The 14,689-nt window shown below is 39.7% G+C and overlaps 3 protein-coding genes across 8 annotated transcripts; 2 read left to right on the top strand and 1 right to left on the bottom strand.

Annotated features, from left to right (window-relative positions):
- The first annotated feature begins 885 nt into the window (after window positions 1–885).
- On the top strand, window positions 886–2,133 carry LOC120903186 (odorant receptor 67d-like). Its single transcript, XM_040312449.1, has 4 exons — window positions 886–1,495; window positions 1,576–1,665; window positions 1,731–1,883; window positions 1,978–2,133. Exons 1-4 carry the CDS (start codon window positions 962–964, stop codon window positions 2,029–2,031), a joined length of 831 nt encoding a protein of 276 aa, XP_040168383.1. The 5' UTR covers window positions 886–961; the 3' UTR covers window positions 2,032–2,133.
- A 2,140-nt stretch (window positions 2,134–4,273) lies between these two features.
- Window positions 4,274–6,199, top strand: LOC120901359 (proton-coupled amino acid transporter-like protein CG1139). Its single transcript, XM_040309226.1, has 6 exons — window positions 4,274–4,591; window positions 4,652–4,802; window positions 4,874–4,995; window positions 5,065–5,385; window positions 5,457–5,669; window positions 5,733–6,199. Exons 1-6 carry the CDS (start codon window positions 4,482–4,484, stop codon window positions 6,142–6,144), a joined length of 1,329 nt encoding a protein of 442 aa, XP_040165160.1. The 5' UTR covers window positions 4,274–4,481; the 3' UTR covers window positions 6,145–6,199.
- A 131-nt stretch (window positions 6,200–6,330) lies between these two features.
- Window positions 6,331–13,704, bottom strand: LOC120901358 (organic cation transporter protein). Of its 6 annotated transcripts, none has more exons than XM_040309221.1 (3): window positions 13,613–13,704; window positions 10,319–10,889; window positions 6,331–8,087 (listed from the first exon to the last, which is right to left on the bottom strand). In XM_040309221.1, the coding sequence occupies exons 2-3, from the start codon at window positions 10,359–10,361 to the stop codon at window positions 6,457–6,459; spliced, it is 1,674 nt and encodes a 557-aa protein (XP_040165155.1). In that variant the 5' UTR covers window positions 10,362–10,889; window positions 13,613–13,704; the 3' UTR covers window positions 6,331–6,456. The 6 variants fall into 6 exon arrangements, with proteins under 6 accessions (XP_040165155.1, XP_040165156.1, XP_040165154.1 ...); XM_040309222.1 differs by having other exon boundaries at window positions 13,556–13,699; XM_040309220.1 differs by having other exon boundaries at window positions 13,486–13,699.
- Between the last annotated feature and the right edge of the window lie 985 nt (window positions 13,705–14,689).

A 14,689-nucleotide genomic window follows, 5' to 3' on the forward strand; every position in this document is an offset into this window, starting at 1 on the left:
ACTAAACGGCACTTCATGGACGGTTTCACTCCAGTGGGAGTATTATTTCTGAAACTTTGTCGTAAAATTTAACCTTTGTGATAAATACCACACCACAGTACGCCACAGGTACGAAGAGTACTTATTGATTTTAGGTAAATGACCATTGCTATTCGTTGAATATATCCTTCACTCTTTGAACGCATACCTTTCTTCTCCTAAGAATATGTATTGCAGTGTAGTGTAGTCTTAATATCGTTGTTGAAAAATCAATAAAATTTCTCAATATAATATCAAATTGACAGTACTTGTGAATTTATAATTTATAAAGAAATCTGTTCAAAGTGCTTGATAAGTGTGCACACCTTTCGGAAAACAGGAATACGACATACCTCTGTTCAGTAAGCAGCTAGTATTCTTTTAATCGGGGAATCTGCCAGCTGCTGTCGTTTAAGATCAATTAAATTGTCAGACAATTATTTAATGAAAAGAAAATGGCAGGCGTATAGCATATAAATAAAAGTTTATACGTGGAGTTGTTATCAGTTCACCATGGAGTTCCTACGGAGGCTAAAGAAGCATAGCTTTTTTCACTACTCTGCGCCAGATCCTTTGCAAGGCAGCATGGATTTAACTGCGGGAATTGAGTCCTTTAACAAATCAATGGGAGTGTCTTTTTTCAAGCGCAAGCATTCTTTCGTCAACTTCTTCTTTATCTTCGGTATCAGCAACTTGGTGCTCTACGTTGTGAGTGTGTTAATTTCGTCGTATAAATCGCGCCACGATATTATTAAGCTAATCTACTGCATTGCTACATTTGGATTTTGCTGTCAGGTAAAATAAAAGCAGTACATTTCTACAGTTTTGCTGAATAAAACACTGTAATCTCTGTTTGCAGGCCATTATGAAAATATACAGCTTTATTATAACTCGTCAGCGAGTCGTTGATTTGTACGAGATCAATCATCGTTACTATCAACATATGATGGGTCAAAGTATTGCAGTCAAGCGTGTGCTGTGCGATAATGCCAGTCTTATTTACATCGTGATTAAAGTGACTGTTCTAGTATATCTTCTATTAGTGATAACAGCAATGAGCATTCCTGGTTTGTCGTCGATATTTCTGGCAGATCGCATACTGCCGTTTGGATTTGTCATGCCCTTCATAGATGCAAACACATTGGCTGGGTACTATGCCAACTATGGCATTCAGCTTATAATGGCCATTTACTATTGGATCATCACGGTTGGGTCTGACATCACTACCATCTACAATCTACTGACTGCGTACGGCCAACTGGACGTCCTGATGACTATCACAGAAGAACTGAATGAACAGCTTGAACGTAATGAGAGCCTCGATACGATCCGAGATAAAATAGTTGAGATCATACGGCAGTATCAGCACCATCGAACTTACTTAAAGCAACTTGTAGACTTTTTGAATCCATACCACTTTGTAACGCTCATCTCAACGGTTCCAACTATGGTTATCTCGGTGCTGGGATTGGTTTTGGTAAGTATCATTTTGTTTAAAATTTGTCTTCTGTTTACTATTCTTGGTAAAACATCTTTACTTTCTGGGTCCATTTACAGCTGGATTGGTATCCGGGGGCTGCTATTGTGTTTCTTGGATCGGTTCAAATATTTTACATTTGCTTTCTTGGAACCAGCCTCGAACTTAAGGTTGGAGTTGTAAAACGAGACAACAGTCTTGAATCTTTGACTTTATCTGTAGTGTTTTCTTGCAGACCGATGCTCTCACGTTGAAAATTGGTGCCATCCATTGGGATAAACTCTATGTTCGAGACATGAAGTTCATGAAAATGGTGCTAATGATGTCGCAAAAACCGAAAATGCTGATGGCAGCCACGTTACCCTTAAACATTACGGCGTTTTTGCAGGTATTGTAAATGATAATAATTTTTTACATTATTTATTGTCATTCAGTATACAATAAAATATATTAATATTTTCGATGTATAAATATATTTTCAGATTCATAAGTTTATATATTCATTGATTATGATGCTGGAAAACACTAAAGGTTGATTGGAACATCTGTAAATAGTTTTGTTGTGGCTTGCTAGTTGCATAAAAATGAAGCAATAGCTTCAATAGGTCGTTGCATAATCAGTAAAGATTAAATTTAAATATCTTATTGTTTTGATTGACTTTCATACAAATTATGAATCAAGATACAGCAACTAATGACATGCTTCAATTTCTGCTTTTGTATCATTTCAAGTTCGATAATATACTGGAGCACTGCAATAAATAGAACAAAAAGTTATATAACACACAGAAAATGTATCGTAATCCAGTGCAACATCATTCGATTTTATTTTTAAATTACTTTATTACAAAAAAAAGCATTACAACAAATTCGAGCAGTCTGCGAGCTCGCATGAGACTTTGTACTCCATACAACTTCATAGTCTCAGCGCCCTCGCAGCTTCGGTTGAGCAATTCCATTACATGCAAACCTCTACAAAATGCCAGCGCTATTCAACTTACGAAACATTTCCCTACGTGAATAACCTATTTGACTACATTATTATAAAACCCTGCAGAACGAACTATCACCGAATGGCAAAATAAAAAAATTACATAGTTTTAGTTAATCTAAATACTAATTATTAAGACCAGCGCTCTCCCCCGCTCATGAACTTGTGAGGGAGGAATAATATCCTACATGCACCCTACATGGGGGAAATGCTGCAAAAAGTTTGAAAATCTCTGATTTGTACGATGAAAACTACACTACCTACCGTAAATGTACAGGCATTCATTTTTGCCCATTTGCGGAAAATCAGGAAGAGATAGATAAAAACAGTAAATGTACGATTTGTACAAAATGCTATTTTACGTTTTTGTATAATTTTTCATATTTTTAAAACAACTATTACAAGACTTATTACAAAAAAAACGAACTAAGGCACCATAACCCGCACCATAACTATAATGACACATCACAAAATAGTTGTTTTATAATAATTCATTCATTTAAAAATCTTCCAAAAATATAAATAGTATATTTCAGGAAGCTCTACTAAAAATACAATTGTTAAATAATAAAAAATAAACGTTTTGTAGAACTTTTTAAAGATTTTTTAAGTTTAATAAGGATAATCATCAACCTGCAATGTTTTAGATGACTAAAATTATTCAAAAAAGTTCTTCCTCGCAAGTTTTGTGTGTTTTCATAATCCAAACTAAAATATGTAACAATATTTTCAAAACATATTTTCAAACTCCCTAGCCTTAGCCTTAGCAACTCAGTGAGTAACTTCTCGAAACTGATCCAATCACACAAAATCGCCGCAAATACCTCAATAACGATTTTTTGACAGAATCCTAATGTTTTCTTCTGTTACATAGTTCAGCAATGTAATCATAACTTGATTTTTTTCTGTTTTCAAGACCCCCCTTTACCATCGTTGTTCTCTTAGACCTCTACAAAAGCATCAATTTTGGAGGAAATTCTGACGAATACTATATTCAATTGCAATGGGCCTACCGGCATCACAAATACTTTACTGTAAATATTGCATTACCAACTGATCCAGCCCTTATTTAGATTCATGAGTTACCTTGCGAATACACAACCAAACCAGATGTCTACGGGCGTAAGAAAATGAGTTAAGGAGCACATCTTATACTACTCCAAAATATGACAACACATCGATGCATCGCTGATTTTTGTGGCCACCCAAACGATCTCAAATTGTTTATCGGGGACTCAATGAAACGTAGTGTAACGCCATCTATATGTGAAATTAGATGTTCTGCAGTGAACTATGAAATTTCATGAAATATTTCAAAATCATTAAACATCCAGATTCTGGTACATGAATATTGTTTTTACATATAAAAAAACAAAACATTCAATATTTAACAAAATACATGACAAGAACAGACGGTATCAAATATTGCCAAATGAATTAAACTTAATTAGAAATTACGATTTCATTGCAAAACACGTTCCATTGGTGTCACCAACAAAATTGAAACTGCAAGTATTTATTCACATTAAATAATGCCGCATTTTCAGTCCAATACATTTAAAGGCACAATTGTTAAAAATACACCTGCGATAATAATATCACGCTATATTGAAAGGCATCTAAACACATTATGCATGTGTGCGTAAACATTGGCATTAACCCATACAAGCAAAATCACTCCAGAAACCGGAATAGGAATTAGACTCAAAAAGGTACTTTACAGATAAAACAATTTTATTTCAAGCATCCATTGATTGATGTTCCATTGATTGAATGTTGCTAGTTCATCATAGTATAGCCTTCCTGTTACGTTAAACTCAACTCCATTTAATCTCTGAAATAAACCTGTATCTCTTTTTCTGGGGCGCGGTATCTTACACAACGGTTATCATTCGGTTGATAGACTATTACGATCAGTCAAAAGTGAAACGTTGCTGCCTACGCATTGTGGCCCAAATTTACTTGTGTCCAGTTTCGGTGTCTTGCAGCCTCACCATGTCCATTAACGCAACCTCAAAGGACACGCTAGCTGAACTGGGAACTGATGATGATACTCAGGACGACTATGATCCCTACAAGCATCGAACGATCAGCAAACCAAACTCGTGAGCTGTCTATCATCACGTGCGTGAATATTTCATAAATTACGGCTGAATTTTTTACAGCACGTTTGGCACATTCGTACACGTTATGAAGGGAGCCATGGGTGTAGGAATCCTATCGATGCCGTTTGCTATTCGAAATGGTGGACTGGTTTTTGGCATTATCGGAACGTTTCTGTTAGGAATGCTCTACTCGCACTGTGTTCATTTGTTGGTGAGCAAAGCTTACATAAGTGCGGGAGCAGATCAAATTATTGATAATATATGTTTATTTTTCGATTATAGGTTGACACCGCTTACAAAATATGTAAAAGAGAACGTATACCTATGCTAAGCTTTGCAGAAACTCTGGATCATGCTTGTGCTTTGGGTTCACCTAGAATACGACCATTGGGGAAAATATTTAAGTGAGTATTTAACGACCAATAATTGTTATAACATTCGCTATTTGACAATTCAATATTTGCCCTAAACAGGAATATTGTAGACTACTTTCTGATGATACCGATATCATCAATGATCTACATGGTGTTTGTTGGCTCGACCCTACACGACGTTATCAATGCTCGTACGGATCTGGACTGGGATGTCCGAATTTATATTCTACTAGCCGCTGTACCAGCCATTGGAATAACCCAGGTCAGGGAAATTAAATATCTCGTCCCATTCTCAGCTATAGCCACAACATTGATATTTGCAAATGTCGTCATATCCTTGTATTACATATTCAAAGAGCCACTCTCATTCGACGACCAAGACTTATTTCCATCTTTCAATTCGTTGACAACTTTCCTCGGGTATGTTAAATGCGAAAAGAAGCACTGTTATGCGGTCTGCCGTTGGGTTAACTTTAAATCAACTATTACAGCGCTGCATACTTTGCATTTGATGCAACATCTCTCATATTCCCCGTGTCCAATCAAATGAAACACCCGGAACACTACCTTGGATGCCCTGGAATAGTAAACGTTAACAACATATGCTTGGCCATTTTGTACAGTTTTATTGGTGTAGCAGGCTACCTCCGGTATGGCGATAAAATTCAAGGCTCAATAACGCTAAACTTTCCCCAAGAAGAGGAGTAAGTATGCTCAGCTGGCGATGACGTACGTTCAAATATTGTAGTAATTTTCCTCCGTTTCAGCTTAGCGATGGTTATACAAGTATTGTCAGCAGTGGCCATCCTATTCTCAATAGGAATATTTTTCTACGTTCCCATTGAAATAGTTTGGCGAAGGGTACATGATCGTGTACCGCCGAAATGGCATGTTGCAGCTCAAACAGGCATAAGACTGTTGTACCTTATCGGTATCGTAGGCATTGCTTGCGGTGTTCCGGATATTGGAACCTTCGTTGGATTCATTGGTGCTGTTTTCAATCCTATCCTTGCGTTGTGGTTTCCAATCATTGTAGACACAATTTACCGCTGGCCGGGAGATTTTGGATGGATGAAGTGGCGCCTGGTAAAAAACGGTCTGATGGCATTGTTTGGTTTGTATCTCTTGATCACAGGTACTATATCCAGTGTGGAAGACATAATCGATTTATACAACTAGTAACCAGTGATTGAACGAAATTATATAGAAGAACGCATCATAAATATATGAACACATGGATTGTAAAAATATTTACACGTATTCTGTGGGTATTGATTCAATGTTGTGATATTTTAGTTGATGTTTAAATCACGTAGGCCCATTCTTTACTTAATACAGGACACGCTATCGAAACACAATAAGCAATTTCACTTTCAATACATTTAAAGGCCTGCAAATGCTGTATTTGAGGTTAATCTGTTTCTTACATAACTAAACAAATCTCTACTCTCATTTTTACACTCCCCGCTTAAAATCACACAGAAGTACAGTTTATCGGCTATTCTTCCGGAGTGGCACCATCTGTTGAGGTGGAGGAAAGTCCTCTGTATGCGTTTTGTTGCGACCCATGCAGCTCGAGAAGGCAGTATCTCCACGGCCAAAGTTTTCTCCATCCATCAAGCTCTGCGGCATAGGTTTACCCATAGTTTCGGGCAGGAACAGGACCCAAGTGCCTGAAATCAGCGATATCACACCAAAGATCACGGCTGGGATCTTCGGATCGAATGAATCGAGCAGTGTGATCATGGGCGTCATGGCACCAGCCAAACGAGCGCACATCGAACCAAGTCCCATGGCGGAGTTTCGCACAACGGTTGGGAACAGTTCGGCCGAGTAGTTGTAGATGACGGCGAACGAACCAGCAATGAACAGTTTACCGAACATGACAATCGATGTGGATTCGGTGCTGCCCCGCGTCAGATATGCCGCTACGATGCAGCAAATACCACCGACGATCATCAGCGAGCTTGTGATGGAACGGCGACCTAACTTGTCTAGCAGATAGCTGATGGAGATGTAGCTCGGGAACTCTACCAGACCCATCAAGAACAGTATGAGGAACGGATTACCGCTCAGCTTGCCAGCACTCAGCGATAGACCGTAGTATGTGATCGAGTTTGCGAACCAGCATAGGCACACGTTCAACGTCATCTTGCGTAAATTCGGTGTTTTGAAAAGATCGGCAAGTCCTGCCGATGTAGCACTCGCCTCCTCGGTGTACGCAGTCTTGTCTTCCACAAGATAGTACTCCTTGTCCACGTTCATGCCACGTCCGTTCATGCGAACTGCTCGATCAACAATATTGACTGCTTCTCGTTTGCGACCCTGCATCCATAGCCAGCGGGGCGACTCGTCCATGATCCACCAGTGCGCCACCAGCAGTAGCCCGTGCAAACCATACACCACCTGCAGGATCATTCGGTCGGGAATTAGAGCACCCCAGGCAGCAACCAGCATGATGCCACCGGCAAATGCTCCCTGGAAGGAGATGCCACAGGGAGTACGTTTGCTCGGTCCAACCAGCTCCATCGTCAGCACGAACCCGGTGATGTAGCTTCCCGCACTGCCGAATATTCCGTACAGATAACGCAACACCAGGAAAGAGATAAATTCTGGCGTGAAAGCTACGGCCACACCGAGAATCAGCTGCATTAGTGCCGACCAGCAAAACACCTTCTTGCGACCAATCTTGTCGGCAAGTCCACCCAACCAAACGGCACCGGTGAATACGCCCAACATGTAGATCGTTTGTCCGAGTGCGCCCATCCAACGCTTGTCACATACCAGGTTCCATTCGATCGTGCGCGACGACTGGTAGTAAGTGTTGTTGTACACGTACGAGCTACATGAAACAGTTGTACCGTTGTCAGCTGCGAGTGGATCGTACATCAGGCACGATTCTAGCTCTCCATCAGCATTTAGCGGAATGTAGCTTGCAAGCTGACTGAAGCTTGGAAGAATAGTTCCGTTCGAAGTTGCGGACGCCGAATCTAGTGCTTCTATGAAACAGCGATGCTCTGGGACTGCGGCAACTGTCACTAGCGATAGCATGTGCAGGCCAGCCGTTACGGCGGCTAGCAGGTGTAACACAAATTGGAATGCTTGGTACCGGCCAAAGTCACCTGAAATCGACAGAAACAGAAAATTTAAAACGTTTCGATAGGATAAATTTACACATAGTTTTTGTTAAATAAGCCAAATTAGTCAGCCATGTTTGGCTGCTCATTCTTGACATCGTTGAAGATCGCAACCATTGCTTGATTAAATAATTGAACGCGAGGTAACATGTGTTTGATCTCGATATACCATCACAATTAAACAATTAAACAATGTATGTTTATACAAAAAAGCTCTTCGAGGTCACAGTCTGTTGTTACAACTGTCTTATGTTATCTATTTATAAATTCTATAAACCTTCACCGCTTACTTATCGTACTGCTAAACCTTTACCGATTATTGAGCTTACTAATTCTAGATCAAAATAAGCAATGCAAACGTTCTACCGTACAAATACGGTGGGAAGTAAACGCCAACCAAATGCACAATGGGTTTGTTACCAGTAGCTCTATGTTTACCATCGAACAGATCAGTTAACCATCTTATTGATTTCCGTTATTAACATGTTGCCACTAAGTACGTCACCGATATCATCTGCCAACCGGGCAATGCTGGCACCAGTTTCGCCAAAATTCGCTATCGTAAAACTCAATTAGTATCAATTGAGAAGCTCTCAGTTCGTCACAGAACGCACGCGCGCGTCTGACAATGTTGTACAGTTGGCGCCAAATTTAAGTTAATTGACATGCGTACGCCTTTCGATGGGTAGTTTCGGTAAGACAGTCGCTTTGTATGCGGAAGGAGGTGAAAGTTTCACATCTTGACAAATGATCAATGATCGAAAGGAAGAACCGATAGCAAACGTTGCTTGTTGGTGATCGTACGTTTTCAGATGCGCGTGACATTGACCAACTGAATTGTTCGCTTCAAATGACTAACCCAGAATGTGCAAAACCCGTCTGAAAGTGGTCGTAGAATCCAGTTTATAACCACAAGTCAAGCTACCTGTTCGTGCGTTTTTTCAGGTGGGGTTTTTTACACCATGGGTGGGATTTTTTTCGCACTTCAATCGATCAGGGCGTTCAACAAGCGAGCATTGAGTAACGACACATTTATGGTAATGTAAAGTCAACAGCTCGTTAATACATCGCGTAATAACCGTGTGCTAGTGAATGGTATTGCGTTCAAGCGGTATCAGCCGGGTGATAGGGAGATAAGACATCGCCCTGCGACGAGGACAGATAATTTACAACATTTTCATCACTGCTAACTGTCGATTCTTTCGATGCGTGCAACTGAAGCAACTTGGAATCACTTTTGAATGCTGCATGTGCTCGTTTTGATAGATCTTTCATCTCGTAGGAACGATTCTATTACAATCACACGATCGGAAGTTGTACATAAGCTTCGAACTGTCAAAATTGATAGCCTTATCGCTTATTGAATGGACTTTTGACCACTAGCTATATACAATGTTTTGGTGTTAGATAGGAAATACCTTGATACAAGCAATAACATGGAATGTGATTTTGTATGATCAGCTAGCAAATATAATTCGAATTGATGGAAGAGGAGCTTTGGAAAAATGAGCGATTTGATTTTTTTGAATTCAACAAAATGCTGAACTATCCTATGAATGATCATGATCGATCTAAACCTTCTAGCTTGCCTCTACATGTCACGCACACTTTCTGTGAGTAGAATTTTAAACCATTCATGGGAATTCCACAAACGTAAACCACCGATAATGATATTTTTACGACACAAACTGAACACGCACATGGCAACTGATTTACCAGTTAATGAACCACCTTACGCTATACACTTTAAACAACAGAGTTGGCTGAATCGGAACACAAGCCGCCTGTTACTGTAGACATACACATTCGGTTCAAGAGAAAGAACGGCTGATTCCAATATGACATCTGTTAGAAGTCAGTATACATCGTCCTTCAAACCTATTCATTCGACTACACCACCAAAACCACGCATGAAAGACTTTCTCAAGGTCAAGGCTCAGTCAAGAACCAGTTGAAGACTGTAGTGACTGCACTAGCCACGTTTGCCACGATTGTTTGAATTTAATTTTCTTCCTTTATGGTTCAGTTCTTATCCGGTGCGTTGACTTTGAATTAAAATGATTTTGTTGCTTTTGTTTGAGTTGTATTAAGGCTGGAGGGCACTAAAGTTGAGCACTCGATTTCACTTTCAAATTGTTTGTACCGTCTGAACCGTAACTTCATTTTAGCCGACTGACCACAACTAACCAACCACACGACCACATCCCTTTACTTACCAAGCAATCCCATCAGCTCCTCCAGCTTCTGATCGACAGCCATCGTGAAGGGGTAAGGACTTGTGCTCCGGTAGCGAGCGTTGCGTACGTCTTCGCTCGGAGACTCGCTGCGAACTGATGCGAGAGATTCTGCAGAAAATAGGTAACGGCGCCGTTGCCGGGAAGCGTAGCGCGATTCGCGTGTTGGTGCGCGCTAAGAATGCTCGGAAGGGTCAACCCGCGGCCGCCTTACTTCTGCCGCTGTAGAGCCGTCGTTCTCTTGCGATGCCCTCGGTCGTACTTACCCCCGTAGCGTGTCGTCACCGTAGGCTCTCGGCAACGCGTGCTGGTGTTGATCGTGCTTGCGCTGGCGTCACTGTTGAGAAGCAAACTTTCACATTCGGGCCTGTACGAGGACGTAAATGTGTTGGAAGATTGCTTTCGCCGGCTCGAACGTACATACACACATAAACTGTTTACACACACATATTCGGCTCAGTTTGTTGAGAAGCTTGGAAGGTTCGCACTTAGGAAGATTGGCAACGTCACGAAACACGAACCATCCGTTGGCATCACTTAGAAAGTGCCTTGCCTGGATGCAGTTGGGAATGCAAACTAAGTGTTAATTTTTCCGCAACGAAACGTAATTTCTTGCTAATGGGCTGTAATTGAACATTTTGCTGCCCATTCATTTGCCCATTCATAAATGATCAGTGGTAATTGTTTTACAATGAAATTGCTCAAAAATACATAAGCGTGACGGTTTCTTGGCTGTTCTCATGCCTCAATCATGCTCATTGTAGCTTATCGTGAAATGAGTTTCTATTCTTATCCAAAACAGATAATCAGTATTTCATATTAAAAAATATACAAAAGTAAACTTTCGCTTTTCTAAAATGATCAGCTGCTCTGGTGCATGTAAGAAGCGTAAAAAAACTGATTCAATTTGTTCTCGAATAAATGAGTTTATATGTTACATGATTTAAGGAGTATACACAGTTTTTGTTTAACTCGCATGAGTTATTTTATGATATTTAAAAACTATTGTTTGGCCTTTGTGTCTAGTACATTGACAAAACAAGTAAAGGTAAAGATTTTCGAAAATTAATCATTGTCAATCAGATTTTTTCTACAGCTTCCCTGTGCTTCACGCAGCTGCACCATGCCAAGTGCTCTACATAACGCCTCCAATCGGGTTTCCCTACTTCGTCAAAACTAACGCCATCTCGTCGGGCGGCGTTGAACCGATCGCACATCGTGCGGCGTAAACACATAAACCATGTCACTGAGCGCGCGCTAAACGCCGCACGAACTGCATCGACTGCGTTTACAAACAATTCTATTCTTCTGCAAGGCGACAAAGTAGCAGGAAAGGGACACTTTCTGCTGCACCTGAGCAGCACGGTACATTGGTTTAACGCCCGAGTTTGAGTTCAGCTTGTAGCTAGTTGCAGAATGAACTACGATCCATTTGCAAAACGCCACCACCGGCATTGTTTCGCAAACCAGTGGCTCCTGACGGCGTTAATGAGCAATGTAGCGGTTTGGGGTTTTCTTTTTTTTATTTTATTTAATCGACGTATGGAGGTTGAAACTGTGTAGGGCTGGATGTGAGCTTGTATTTCTTGATCAAGCAAATAATACTTGTTCCTGACCTTGTTAACCGGATTTGGGGGCACGTGACGCGACTAGTTGAAAAGGCTACACCCAACGACTGCCAAATCTTTAGTGAATGGCACTTTAAACTGGAGCAACTAATTTAAAATTTGAAAGTCAGATTCGTATGCCTGACTTGCTGTTGAATTTTATTACCTCACTAACTATGTTTCATGGTTATTTTGCGTGCTTGCTGGGTTATTTTGTCTAATATTAAATAAAATAAATATACAGTCCTAGCAGTTTACATCAAATTCAATATTTGAAATGAACATAATGCAAACATAATATATTGTAAGAATGTCTCAAGAAAAACATAACATATTGTCAAATAAAGTTGCAATATCAAATCAAATAAAATGCATAATACATAACGAAAAACACTTTCATGAAATTCATTCATTTTATGTGATCGTACATTTCAAAGTCGACCAAGATTAACATACGAGCAAACCTTAGATAACATGATCATCATAGTCATCTTGGCCTGGGCATTTTTGTTATCAGCTGCAAACTTGAGCTGCAATCCTATTTAATGTAGCTTATACTGTCAGAGATACGTCTTTTTCTGTGTTTATGTTTTAATTTCTCCTATTTTATCTATTTAATTTTACTAACAGTGTTCATTGTTTTTTTTTCTACATTTCATTGTTTCCTATGCAATCCTAGTTACAATTGGCAGCAGTTTTTGTCAGCAGCTGCTCTACTTCCTTATTACCTCGCGGCATATGTAGTTGCGCATGCACAGTAATAGCAGTATCATTTGGAGCGAATTAATGATCGCGCGGAAATGAGCGAGTTCCGTGCTGGATCGCAGTCTGTTCGCTTCGGTTTAATTGTTGACTAGAAACGCAAACACGATTCGCCTTGAGAAAATTTTATTCGTTGGCAGTGCGATAATAAAAAAAAACAAAACAAAAAAAAACAGCACATTACGTTTGTTTAACCTGCGGCAATTTTCTTATTCAAGAGGATAGTTCGGAAATGGAGATGAAGCTTGTTCTGCAGCACCCTTTGCTTGCCTATTTTCTTGCTATAGAACAAATAGCGAAATAATTTCTATACATTCACAACTAACTCACGACTGACAAGGAGGTTGATAAGTGATTGAGATGTATGTGGCAGCTTCTTAGACAAACATCCGTATTCCGGATCTGATCAACCTCAATGTAGGTCAGCAGGTCACATGGTGTTCACGTGCCCGGGTTTGAAAATAAAACAGACGAATATTCAAATGAAAAAAAAAAAACATCCCATCTACACGATGTTACACACACATACACACTTATACCGGTCACAGCGTTTTGACAATGTTGTAATTTCTCGTTACTTTCTTTTTGTATCTTGCACTCCCAAACAGTTGTTTGAGAAATGATACAAATTCTTGGAAGAAATTCGTTGCATAACTCGTGTTTGCCGACTACAACGAACAACTAGCAAACCGTTCACGCATACTCTAACGCAAGCAAGGTTAAACAGTGTCCACAATGTAGCGTTCAAACGAATGTATAAAAACCCGAACGAAAACTGACAAACTCTTTCTGATAATCGGTCGAATGGTTTATCATATGGTTGCGTGTGCTTTATTCATTTATCTTTTACACTTTGGTGTCGTTTTAGTTACTCGCGGTTTCGTTCTTGGCCGTGAAATGATCTCACCAACACCAACGATACGACACCACCAGCACCGTCCACAGTGCAGCTCTTCAAATCAGCTCGACCCGCCACAAACCGATCCAAACGAGTCTAACTTACTAACTAAAATTCGAACCTGCCGCTGGCGGCTTTCGTGGAGTGTTTTGCGCGTGTCCGATGAAGTTTATGCGCATCTGCTGTTGACTGCTTTTTCACATCTATTACACTCCATTCGGCGTCAACGTCATCGGTTGGCCTGTGTTTGGATTTGTAAATTTGCCTGTAAAAGCACGCTCTGTTGGTGTTAGTGTTAATGATAATGGGGGCTGATAACTACCCTGCTTTCCATCCATTCCGCGGGGGGTTGTACTTCACCCTTCAATGAATTTCTTATCGTGAAGCGGTAGCGAATTGGAACGATTTAGTAATGAACGTCTAATATGCGTTAGCAACCCACCACGCACTTAAAAAATCCGGCGCCTCTTGACGACAGTGTGCATTCCGAATCGGTGGGGCATGTTCGGTGGGATTGAAATGCCAGTCGTAAATTTTCACACAATTGCATTGGAGTTAAAGAATTGAACAACAGAGCGTCTAAACATATTTGGTTCTTATGAGACATGGACGTGATGTGTCAATTTGATTTTCATAAAGAATATTCGTTTTCTACTTTTTTTTTTGGAAATCTTTAAAAAAAACGTGGATTGATCGTTCCATATGAATAAAAGAAAAAAAAAAAAAAACAAAAAACTTTTGAAGTCGCTATTTTATGAAAGCGAATAGGGACCGTAATATTTTGTAAGTTTGATGGCGTCATAAATAGCCTAATGTGCAATTATTTTGCTTGAGCTTGTTTAATGAATTGCAAACATCTCCTTTTTATTATGAAATTAATATCAATTAGTTTTTATAATAATTTATTATCAATAATAATAATAATAATAATAATAATTTTGGAGTTTATTTAGTTGGTTGACCGTAGTAATAACTCCTTACCTGGATGGTTGATGCCTTAAAAACTATTATTATTTATTTATTGTTGTAATAATTGATATATTTTATGCTTATTCTGTTCAACTCCGCGTATCCTTAAATTCAACG

Source organism: Anopheles arabiensis, chromosome 3, assembly GCF_016920715.1.
Source record: "Anopheles arabiensis isolate DONGOLA chromosome 3, AaraD3, whole genome shotgun sequence".
NCBI classification, from domain to species: domain Eukaryota; kingdom Metazoa; phylum Arthropoda; class Insecta; order Diptera; family Culicidae; genus Anopheles; species Anopheles arabiensis.